This window comes from Cyprinodon variegatus, unplaced genomic scaffold (genome assembly GCF_000732505.1).
Source record: "Cyprinodon variegatus isolate N-32 unplaced genomic scaffold, C_variegatus-1.0 Scaffold562, whole genome shotgun sequence".
NCBI classification, from domain to species: domain Eukaryota; kingdom Metazoa; phylum Chordata; class Actinopteri; order Cyprinodontiformes; family Cyprinodontidae; genus Cyprinodon; species Cyprinodon variegatus.
In genome coordinates this window covers 110,264-122,842 of record NW_015151015.1, presented here as the reverse complement: position 1 = coordinate 122,842, position 12,579 = coordinate 110,264, and the positions used below count along the sequence as shown (strand labels likewise).

The window sequence follows — 12,579 nt, the reverse complement described above, 5'->3', positions numbered from 1 at the left end:
TATGATCTGGTTTAATTGTCTCTGTAAAGTGCTTTGAGATGACATGTGTTGGTAATTAGCGCTACAGTAGACAAATAAACTGAATGAAATTGAACAACAAAGTCTTTTTTTTTTTAAATAGTGAATTGCCATTCATGCAAAAGTCTATTTCTTGTGTGAAGAATTTTATTAACATATTCATATCCTACATTTATTACATTTAAATTTCAACATTTCCCAAGAAATCTTGAAAAAAGGCATCATAAATTCAAAATGAACAAATATTTCAAATAAAAATCTTTTCCATTCAAAATAAACCATCTAACAACTGAGTGCCTTGTCTCTCTATATCACACTGAGTTGTGCATTACAGTTGTTGAGGCGTGCGCTTGACTGCATGAAACCACGTTTGTGTCCACTGAATTAAAAACATCACATGTTAAAGAAAAAGTTTGCACTTCAAGTACCATCTGGTGCTGAACCAGCAAATAAATGAACATAAGAATCCACTTCAGTCATAAACAAGAATAAGTCATAGGTAGTAACATGTTGATGGTTATGCCTTCATGGAAGGTGAGCGGGGTACTCCAAACTGCTGAAGCCAAACAAGCAGGTGAGATAAATGGGTCAAGGAAGTCTACACTTAAAATTTACCAACACCAGTAATATGAAGTGGGACAGAGATGTTTTAGGAAGACTGAGGCAATGCTGCAATATATACACAACATAATTTAATGGAGCTGGATTTTCAAATTGTCACGATAAGACTTAAAAGAAAAGAAAGAAAAGAAAAGAAAGAAAACATACTGGACTTATCAAAAGACAATGCATTTTTCCAATTTCTTCAACTTATCTTGAATAAAAATGCAAAAATGTGTGCAATGCATGCAAAAGCATGCAAAAAGCAGAACTACTAAAATGTTCAGAAAAAACTTTTTTTTTTGTCCTTCTACATATGGCAAGTATCAAAGTGACACGTATTGCAGGATTTTACATTGATAGTAACAGTACTTTGCAGGAAAGTCTTCACTGCTTTAGGCAGGTTGTTTTTGAAAATCTTTGCAAAGCAGACGGCTTTTTCAAGTGTCCCTTTGTCCAGGTCAGAACTACAGAATGTGCAGCTATGCAATGCAAAGGTAAAGATGTGAGGCAGAGAGTAATAATCCAGGAGCTACACGGGTGTAGCAGTATTGGTCCAGTGTTGGGCCCCAGGGCCATGCAGTGTCACAAGGCAAACTGAGGTCCTTATTGTTTCTGAAATACAATCAAAGTAAATACAGAGTAACTGGGAATGTTTATGACAGATGACATAATAGATCTTCATGATGTCAGAAGAAATAACTCACCCGTTTAGTTCTCAGGTGCGGGAGCATGTGAGGAGTGGCACTTGTTTTTCTGCAAACAGAAAATCCACCAAAACTTTGCAATTGTCCAAAATAAGTTTAGATAATTTTTCAAGCATGAGATCACAGAATAAATTATTTTGCTATTTTACAGTGACCACATGTACGGAGCAATACAATTAAAGCATGGTGTGCAGTATCGCTGCGGTTTAACCAGATTAGATAGAAATTCCATAAAGTGCATAAATTATAAATACACCAAAGAAAGAAATGTAGAATGAAAAAGAACCTTTTAAAAGCATTTTTTTTTAACAATGCAAACTTTTTCAGGATTTAATTTAAACATAATATACAACTTCAACTATTTCAAAATTAAGGACTTGGTGCAAAAGTATGACTTCATTGTGGAATTCAAAAAGGGTTCTATTACATATAAATACATTTAGCAAAAGCTTTTATTAAAGTTCTTATGAAGGTTGGGCTGTTAATCTAGTTTTAATTTCAGTCCAAGGTTAATTACCCTCTAATCAGAGGCTATGATTAACTTCAGCTGGTATTTTGTCCTTGCTAAAAATAGAATGATTCATCTCACTGAACTCATTGGTTGCAACACAAAATATCCAAGCAAGTCATTAAAGATCTAGGCAGAGGAATTATAGAGCTGCATAAACTAGGTGAGTCCTTCTGAAAAACTAGGAATTTAAAAAAAAATCCTAATTTTAATACATTTTATTATACTTATGTGCAAGTTATTAAACTGTATTACTACTTTGCTATCATACTACTACTACTACTACTACTACTACTACTACTACTACTAATAATAATAATAATAATAATAATAATAATAATAATAATAATAATAATAATAATAAAACAAATGTTCCATAATGGTCACCTTTTAACTCCACTATGCAAGTTTTCAGGGGTTTTTTTCACCACAATGACATATATAATTTGAGAACATAGTGAGGCTTCCTAAGCTAAGAACACAGCACCTGTTATGTATGGTGGTGGGAGCATCAAGCTGTGGGAATGGTTATTCACCACTGGTAGTTACTGTAAAGGGGTGAAATAATTAAGTAATTCCTAATTCTTTCATTTAGATTAATAACTAGAAGGTTGAAATCTGTAAGCGGCTGAGGGGTCCAATACAATCACCCCAAACTCACATTAAAACTGTGTTTTAAAAGGATAAAGTACTACTGAAACACCTAAAATGCCCTTCCTAAATACACAACTTCAAATTGACCCTCTTGGAATATGTGGCTGCTTAGAAGCTACAAGGCAGCTAAAGATGTTTGCATACTTGAGAATATATGTATAATCATGACCCTGTGCAGACAAGAGAAAGTCCCAAAATAAGAGATTCAAAACAGATTCCTTTTTTTACCTTTAAATTTAGTCGATAGTGCAAGCTTCGGTCGGATAGCCAGGCGTGTCGGAGGGACTCTGTTGCGCTCATCCTCCAGCTCTTGCTCTTCACCAGCAGCCGGGTGATAAAGTCTTTGGCCTCATCGGAAATGTCTCTAAACTCCTCTTCCTCAAAGTTCCACTGACAGGCCAGAATGTTATTGAGTGTCTCATTGTCATCGTCCCCCAGAAATGGAGACAAGCCACTAAGCCTAGAGCAACAAGAAACAGAGCTTTGGATATTTGCAGTCCTCTGATTTTTTTCCTTCATTTTTTTTTATTGTATTCCTTTTCTGTAACGAGTTATCAGTTCAGATGATTGAGCATCCCTGACTTACAGCATGTAAGTGATGACTCCAAGACTCCACATGTCTGTTGGGAATGAAACAAACTCATAGTTGATGACTTCAGGGGCGAGAAATTCCGGCGTTCCAAAATTAACCCTCAGCTTCTCTCTGGGTTTATACCTTTTAGAGAAAAAGATGTGCCTGTAAATTTGGTAGTTTTCAACAAAACCTCCATAACATTAGATGGGTTTCATTGTTTACCTCCTTGCCAGGCCAAAATCAATTATTTTTATCTTGTTTGTAGCTCTGCTGACGCAAAGAATGTTTTCTGGCTGAAAAAAAAAAACATTTTAAGAGCTTTAAAACATGCATAACATAAGAGTATCATGATAAAACAGTTATATTACCTTGAGATCAAGATGCAGGATGTAGTTTTTGTGCATGTACTGCAGCCCTTCACAGATCTGACGGATGAACAGCACCGTGTCCAGCTCCGTCAGGTTGTAGTTCTCGTCAATGATGCGGTCAAATAACTCCCCCCCTTCCACACTGAGGCACAGAAACAAAAACACAGTTTGTAAAAGGAAATTTTGTTGCTCTGTCCCATTAAAGTGTTAAAACAGGCTCTCAGCAGCAGACTTACTATTCCATAACCAGGATGATGTCATTCCGTGACTCAAAGGCGGCGTAGAGCTGGATGAGGTTGGCGTGGTTCAGCTGGTTCATCACCTGGATCTCGTTCCTCACGACCTCCTGAGAGCCAGAAATATTTAACAAAGCAATCAAGCTTCTTTTGTCAAATGAGATGTGATGTTAATAGGAGCAATATGACAAGAGTGGTTACTGCTTTACTAATAACTGATGCTAATATATCCAATAATGCATTCTAGATATGAGGCTGAACTTTGGAAAATATCCTGTCACCACTTTAAAGAATGTGTTTCTCTACTTTATTCCCATTTCTCATGCATTGGCAGCACGAAGGCTTGAAAACCTGAATATAATATAGATATTAGCTTAGCCTCTGGTAGAACTCCATTAATGAATAATATGGGGCAAATAACATTAGATTTGTATTTAATGTGGTCTCGTAGATGGGATTTAGGAATTGTCCAATAGTTAGAGTGTTTTTTTCAAAATTAGGTAAAATTTTACTAATCAAAAACAAATTTTATTTCATAATTTCCCCACTGATATCAACACAGGAGGGAGACAACCGTCTTTAGATCGATGGTCTCAAACTCTACTCCTTGGGTGGTGGGGTCCTGCAACTCTCAGATGTGACCCTTGCCCTGCACACCTGACTCACACGGATAAACTTCCTTCCTAGAAAGCAGATTTCCCAAATGGAAATATTACTGCACCTTCTCTTTTTGGCTCTTTGCTTTGATGATTTTAGCAGCGAGAGTCAGCCCAGACGAGTTCTCCAGGCACTTGTAGACTTGTCCGAAACGACCCCTGATAAAAGAAAACAAGGGAAATTGAACACATAATAGGCGCATTAAATTCATGATAAAAAGAGAAAAGGTATCTTTTTATTTAGAAAACATGCCTTAAATGTTGTTTGTTAGGCATCCCAAGTATTTCATAATTGCACAACTCTCAATGAAATAGTTGGGGGGGCAGGTTCCCCTTTTAATTATCATCACGCTGTCGTCAGTACAGAGCAACAAAATCAACCCTCTGCCTTTAACCCATCCCCTTGGGGAGCAGTGGGCTGCCATTATGCGGCCCCGGGTAGCAGTGTGGGGTTTAGGGTCTTCGCTCAGGGACCCAGAGGGACCCAGAGTGGCAGTCTGTGGGAGTGGGGACTCGAACTCAGAGCCTCAGAATTCCGAGTGCAATGCCCCGACCACTAGGCCGCCACTCCCCCAACAAATACAGCAAATACAGTCATACAACAGAAATAGACAACCAAATTAGAACTTTAAAATGTTTGTTAGAAAGGGTGGGAAAATAGACTAATGTAGATCTTCAGAATGCTAGACTGGAAAATGCAATTAAATGAGGGTTAATGCTAGTGCTCAGGCTAAGCCTTTGTTAGCTGGTTTGTCATCATCAAAATAAATCCTAATCTAAAATGTTCATCTGCTGTATGTCCAAATGATATATATACATAAATAAATCACTTTCAAACTGGATTTATCTTCAAATAATTTTGATAAAAATTACAGTATGGCGATTTCTCTGCAGAAGTTTGAGAAGCAGGATTTAGTTCTAGCCCATTACATAACAAGGAACTGCTATTTTGCAAGAGTTCTTAAGTGGGCAGCACAAATGGCATGAAATAAACAGTTAGGCATCCCTTTGCAGCCTGTTAAACCCTCTATTATTTCATTACAGTGGATCAAAGAACTGAATGCCTTGGTGAAATGGAAATAACTGAGGAATAACTCTTGCTTAATGAGAGAAGACTGCTTTGTGCTTGTCACTCACCCGCCCAGAACCTCATCCCTGTTTATAGTGTAATAGGTGGCTATTTGATGGGGTTTAGGAGTCACAATTCGGTGATCAAAAGGAGCGGTCGGAGGAGGGCCTGCATCTGGTAAACACAAGTGGAAGAAATAGGTTATTTTTGTACTGAATGTCAAAATCGGTGCAGAGACAGGAAGAAATCTCTGTGCCTAGGAACATGGATGAAAATAGCAACATGAAAATGACTTATTGTCTGCCCTATAAGCTGCATGACTGATATGTTCTGGAGGCCCAAGCAGGCACGACATGATGGCATGAGATCAGGAATGTTGGATCAAATGTCGCACACTATCATGATAAGTTGGGACTTAATCGAAAAAGACGCTACATATAAAACTAGCAAAGATGCAGAAAATTGGCCCGGTAATTTATGTGTCTTCTAAGAAAAACACACTTTGCTTATTTTTTTACTGATTATCTTATATTTCTCTTTAATACCAGAGTCTATTACATTATCACTAAAATGGTTTTACATTACAACCACAAATATTTATGTATTTTACTGGATTTTAAGTGCCTAAGGAAAGGCACAAAAGGTTCATCTGATTTAAACTAATATTATTAATATTTCCTTGAATACTCTAATGATCTTTTTGCATTCTATATGCCATTCTGCATTGATGAGTGGATCTCTGTGATTTTGTCGTCCCACACGTTGTTTCACCGGAAAGGTTTGCTTGGATGCAACTAATTTTCTTAGATATCGCAGATGGGAAAATATACTACATTTATATAAAGGTATCAAACTCTTCTAAACTCTCACCAATGACAAATTCTTTCACTGCACACTCTCCTGCTTCTTTAGCTTCTGCATTGGCTTCGTCTGACTTTGAGCCCTCCACCTCCTCACCAACAGCGTTTTTCACTACGCTGTCCTCCACTCGACTCTTTTTCAGGTCATCCTTCTGGTCCTCTTCTGTGACGCGGCGTTTGCCTACGGCGCCTCCATCTTCAGTGTCTTCAGAGCTTTATAAAGCAGAGTACAGGTTGAGATTTCAATTCAGGTTTTAATAAAAATTTTTAATTTTTTTTTCATCCAAGCTTTTGGTTAATATTCTTTGAATACATTCAACAAAAGGAAAAAAAGTAAAGAAAGAGGTTGGGAGTACCTTTCCTGGGACGTCTTGCTCATGTCTGAAATAACGTTGTCCAACAGTGACGCTTCTTCTGATTCTCCTTTAAGCCTTTTCTGTACATCATCCTCCAATTTTCTGCCCTTTTCTTCACCATCATCCTGCTCTTCCTCTGCTTCTGTGTCATCAGGCACATCCCTCTCTTCTTCCTTATCCTTGTTTTCCTTACTTTCCTCCCTCCCCTCCTTAGTTTGGCTTGCAGGAGCATGTGACCTATCCAGGATCAGCCCCCCGCTTCCTCCATCTTCCCGATTCTGGTCGGCACCCTCCGCGTTTACATGGGAATGCTCGCTGTTCTCCCTGTTGAGCTTTTCAATCTGCTCCTTTAACGCCGACTCACTCAGAGAGGAGGTGTCTAAAGTAACAAAAATGAGGGAAATACATTTATTAGTATATGTAGTCTCAGTCCAAAAAAACAAATAATAATAAATAACAGTGATACTTCCAAGCTTTCCTGTTCATAGTTTATTGAAACCCCTTTAAATTTATAAAATTAATATTTCTGTTTTCTCAAACTGTTAAAGAGTTTGGACATTTATCTTGAATTTGATTCCCTAGTAAATTATGTAAACTTGTTTTTTCAATTTTTAAGACTATTAACAGCTCGCTCAACTTTTATCCAGTTATAGAAATCTCAAATGGGAAATGATAAGTTTTCAGCTTTATTCACCAGCATGAAGAATCTATCCAAATGATATATGATAAAGTATTTGGAATACTGAGATCTTTTTTTTTTTGCGTGCATTGCATATTTTTACATGATCTAGTTTCAGATAATATACTGCAATAACAATCAACTTAAAGGCTGTTAAATAGAGCCTTGGTACACTGCACTTAAATTAAGTGCATTTTTCTTGAATTGAGGAGGTAATTGAGATACTTTGCCAATGGAACAAGACAATTTACATTTAAAATAAGAAAAAAAAATAACTTTGTCTTATTTCAAGTACAAATTTCCTAATTATCTTTTTTTGGGAGTAAAAATACTTATTCCATTGGCCAATCATCCTATTTATCTAATAAAATTAAGGGTAAATAAACTCAGTTTAATATTTTTTTTACTTAATTCTAGAAGATTTTTGCAGTGCATATATTGGAAATAGCAGTAGAACATTTTCGCTGTTTTTATTCACAGCCATTAGAATGGCTGAAATTGTAGATCATTTTGTTGGTTTTTTTAAGAAGAACTAACTGACATATAATAATATATTTGACAAATTTCAACACTATCTTTACTGTTTTGCATTACTGAAGGTCAGATGTTTTGTCATATTATAGCTCATAAAAATTACACTACAGACATAGAAAACGACATCACTCACTTAGACAAAGAAACCTGAATGTTTAAGTTGTAAAACGGTACATTTTGCATCAGATATTGTTAAACAGAGATGACTTAAAAGACATGGGGCTTCTTTTTTTCCATTTCTATTATTCTGAACTACTCAAAACTCCATGTTTTCATTTTTTTTTTTCCTATTGTGAAATCAATTAGATTAGAGGTACTTTAGCAACCAGAAGGGTTTAAAAGTAAAAACCGAAAAATGTGTCCTGTCAGTCTGTTTAATGGGGGGTGTGTCTGTGGCGCCTATCTTTCCCTAGAGGTCCTGCTTAACTGGTTTCCTATTCTTGTCCATCAACTCAAGCAGGATGTGTTCCAGTGAACTTTAGCACCAGATCATTTTTCTAAATGCCTGTTCTTTTTTTTGTATCTAAATCATAATGGGATTATTTTTCAATTTGGTTTTATTTTCAATTTCCATCAACTGATGGTGAATTTTGATATGAGGGTGTCAATACTTTGATCTTATCGTGTAAACTGAAAAATCTGCCTGAAATCTAGCCTCCATTTCACATCTAGTAAGCCTATAATCTGATTCTAATCAGCAGTCTGAATAAAACACAGGCTTGTTTAAAGAATCCATGAAAAATCACAGGTTTTGCTTTAATATCTTTTTGATCATAGACTAAAATCATTTGAAATATACATTTTTGTACAAATGTTTCGACATAATTTTATGGTAAATAGAAATAATGTTCATTTAGTATACAAAGATTGTTGTCAATACATTTATAATAAAAAACTATAAAAAATGAAACTACCCAAAAATCTTTTTGAAAGCGAATAAATAACAACAAAAAATTATCAAAGACAGGAATGAATAAAAATATTGCCATATATATATATATATATATATATATATATATATATATATATATATATATATATATATATATAGCACTTTTTTTTTAAAGAAAGAAGATTTTAAACAGTGCATCTTCATTAGGGATGATTTTTCAGCACCATTCAGGTAAAGTATTAATTAATAAAGTGTAAGGATGATTCTTATCGTATCATTAGGTGCAACTTAAAACTTCCTCATACCGGTACATGATTTCTTGGTAGTTTGAAGGGCAGTAGCCAGTATTAAACACTATCAGAAACTTTTACTGTTTGCACTTGAGCAGTTTCACTCTCTGAATTTTCTTTCACTTTATTTGCCTTCCAGTTGATCTCCTAAAATCCGCTACGTTTCAGCTTACCTGAAGAATCCTGAGGTTTCCTTTTCTTCTGAGATTTCCCACCTTTAACACTCTGCTTGGCTTTGTCATCTTTTGCCTTTATTTGGAAAATGGGGGGAGAAAAAAATATATTTTAAAAGATGCGTAACTTTAACTTGAGTGAGGCATTAAGGTTAATGGGATGAAGCTGATATCTGTGATGTCAACAAGTAACAGTCAGTAAAGGTGGATGTTTCTGTTTGCATAACAGGGGGGTGCCAAAACAGAATGTTTGTTTCGTTGCTGTGGTGCTTTCATTACTCAAGGGCCATATTCTGCACTACTGATGCTCCCCTTAAAGAGGAAAGGTCACATATTCAGTAGCAAAAAGCAACTGCAATATACTTTCACTGTATTTTATTTTCTTTATTTTTTTTTTTTAATGCGAGATTGATATTTTGAACACATGTTGTAGGCTATAATGTGCATATAAATCAGTTCACTGAACCAGACAGATCCCCTCAAGAGCCCATATGAGCGTTAGAATAGTAGAAAGAGCTACATTCAGGTTCGGTTTTTATGGTTCCACCCATACAGGATGACGCGCACTCCAGAACATTCTGTCCCAGCACACTGTGATCATTATATCTGTTACTGCTTATTGTCACCCACTTAGAAGAGACCAGACAAGTTTTGCATGGTCCAGCTACAGTCTCTAAAAAAAAAACAAAAAAACTTGAGTGTCTTTTAGTGATAACAAGTCTGACTCCTGTCATCTTCACCTAAGGGGTAAAAACACCTTCCATGCTTGAAGCAAAACTACTTAACTGAGAGCACCCTGAGCAAGACAGGGCAGGTAAAATAAAAAATCGTGGTGAAGTGTTAACGCCAGAAAGACACAACTGAAACAGGAACCAATGTTAAACGTAATTTTAAAGACTGTTAACGATGCAAATGTCTCCCAGATTCCCTGTGCAGGATCTAGACATTTTTAAGAAATAACAGCATTGTTTGTTTTTCCCACCTTCCTGCTGATTTTGTTTCCAGGCTGCTTGAAAAAAAGCTCCACCAGCCTTGAGCTCTTCACCACTTCCCCAATGAAGCTGATCACCTGCTGGGTTCCCTCCACCAGCTTCTCCACTCCTTCCAGCCTGCGTCCTTGACTCTCTATACGCTCCACTGCCCCACGCAGCTCCATGCAAACTGCCTCGATCCCTGAGCCACGTCTCCCCGGGTGAGAGGAGGCCATCTCCTGACCCATGCCTCTCACATCCTGGGACAGGCCGTCCAGTCGGGTCAGGACGGTCTGCTGCATCATCAGCAGGTGCTCCATCTGTGAGCTGAGGGAGTTTATTCTGCCCTCCATGCACCGTAGGGATGCGTCGTAGTGAGAAGAAGATGAAGAAGCTTGGGACAGATCTGATCCAGTCAGGGAGAACTTCCTTGCAGAGAACTTCTGACCGTGAAGGGGATTTGGATCGTATACTTTGGCTAAAGAGTTAACCAGGCTGGAGTTCATGGTGTTAAACTGTTTACAAATACTAAAAAATAAAAGTTTTACTTCATATAATCGCAAAGGAAACTACAAGAAGGACCATAGTACGGTCAGAAGGAGAGATGCGGATGGAGGTCATAAATCTATCCCTCAAATGCCGCACGACAGAGCTGAGTTATAAGAATAGCAGGTGGCTCTTCCCCAAATTAAAGAGCAGCCCTCTGTGGACGTCAGAAGCTGAGTGGCCAGTGATAAGAGCTCCAGGCTCGGGTGTGCAGCTGAGAATTGATCGGGGGGGCTTAGGTATAAGGAGGGGGTGTGCTATGTGACATTTAAGCCACTTGAAAAGCCCTTCAGACAGGTGTCAGAATCCCAGGAATCTGGGCCTGAAACATGACGCCATAAGAAGTAAAGCAAACAAATAAAAATGTCCTGCCAATAAAAAAAGAACAGTGGATCCGTAGGAGGATAATTAAGAACCTCAGCAGCTGTACCACTGAACGGTTCTGTAAAAACATCCCCCTGTTGTTTATTTCCATTTAGCTTGGGATGTTTGTATGGTGCCAGTTCTTATGAAACGTTGCCCCAATGTGGTGTTTACAAGAAAAAAATGGTCAAACTCCTACCAGTCGCACACTAAATAAATTCCATTAATCAAATTTTATCATAAGGTTAGGTGATCTGATTCAGTTATAGATTGAGCCTTGCTCCAACAGTTACGTATCCATCAGTTTGGCCTGGACAGTTTGTTTCTATTGCTTTCTATATCTCAGCTGGATGTGTGTTAAGTAAAATCTGCAGCTTAATGCTGAGATTAAAGAACTGGGTTTGGTGAAGAAGGGATGTGAGGGACTCCATCATGGCAAAATGAATTGATCGTCATGAGTTCAATCAACTTATGAAGTCATCAAGTCACTGACTTTGCTGTCATCCTTCCTGCTGTCTAAATCTGTAATCAAGTTCAATTATGGAAAAACCATCCATGGGTTTTTTTTATTTATTTATAACTTTTTAGGTCTTTTCGATACCCAGCATAAATCCATTTCAACAATACAAGAACGCGAGACAATGAAGCAGGTGTGTCTCTGTGCAAATTTGGACCTCAGTGAATAACATTATAATGATGAAGCAAAGTGAATGCCAGTGTGTTTATATCACTGAGTAGTTTTAGCTCAGTGCATGCGTCAGCACTGAAGAACATTACTGACGCATCCACTGCTCCATGAGTATAATTCTTTTATTTTAATTAAAAAGAAACATATAATCAAACATTTGGTCCTTTTTCTTTTTTCAAGCATCTCTTGAGATTGAAGTGGTTTTGTTATTCTATGTGGAATTGGATCTTTATTAATTTGATATTTAAAAAAAATCCTCATATAATAAATATTTCATGCATAGGTGCTTTAAGCAGCTTTGAGATTTTCACATTGACTCAGAGGCCACTGGTTGGAACAAATAGCACCAGCATCTTTATGAAGCCCCACTACCGATGGAACGTGAGGAATGAGAAGCCAGCGGAAGAAAACAAGGAAACTGATGATCCCTTTGACATCTCACGAGTGTTTACGGAGCAGACAAGGATTGTGGAAGGTGGAATTAACTGCACATGCCCTACATTTCCATGCCCGAATCCACGGATTGAGCTCAAGATTTTCCACGTCTCAGCAGAGCTCTATCTAAACCTGGCTGGGTGACAAAACGCTGGCGCCTATATGCTGACTCTCATCTGTCAGCACCGGAAAAAACCTGACCCTTACTATGTCCTTTGCACTGCTCCCAGTTCAGACAGCCTGTCAGCTGTCATGGTGAGCACTTGCATCCCTGCTGCCTATTTACCAACTAAGGTGAGAATTAAAGAGGAAATTGTAAACAGAGAGAAAAACCCCTGTGAATATTACATGTTTTTTCATAGGTGAGGAACAAATCCACAGTCAATGGTGTACAAAAAATTC

General features: G+C 37.5%; 1 protein-coding gene across 4 annotated transcripts in view; it reads right to left on the bottom strand.

The window, feature by feature from the left end:
* Nucleotides 1–1,325: 1,325 nt before the first annotated feature.
* The window catches only part of LOC107095655 (myosin light chain kinase family member 4-like), a 42,226-nt gene continuing 30,972 nt past the window's right edge, over nt 1,326–12,579 (bottom strand). For 2 of the 4 annotated variants that reach the window (XM_015391843.1, XM_015391844.1), the window contains 11 exons: nt 9,175–9,250; nt 6,607–6,985; nt 6,261–6,463; nt 5,459–5,564; nt 4,387–4,480; nt 3,666–3,775; nt 3,430–3,571; nt 3,284–3,354; nt 3,074–3,202; nt 2,716–2,947; nt 1,326–1,374 (listed from right to left, as the gene is read on the bottom strand). In XM_015391843.1, the coding sequence (XP_015247329.1) occupies nt 1,330–1,374; nt 2,716–2,947; nt 3,074–3,202; nt 3,284–3,354; nt 3,430–3,571; nt 3,666–3,775; nt 4,387–4,480; nt 5,459–5,564; nt 6,261–6,463; nt 6,607–6,985; nt 9,175–9,250 (1,587 nt within the window). In that variant the 3' untranslated portion in view covers nt 1,326–1,329. Of the gene's footprint in view, nt 1,375–2,715; nt 2,948–3,073; nt 3,203–3,283; nt 3,355–3,429; nt 3,572–3,665; nt 3,776–4,386; nt 4,481–5,458; nt 5,565–6,260; nt 6,464–6,606; nt 6,986–9,174; nt 9,251–10,156; nt 10,826–12,579 lie in introns of those variants that run through there. The other 2 variants (XM_015391842.1, XM_015391841.1) reach the window with 2 other exon arrangements.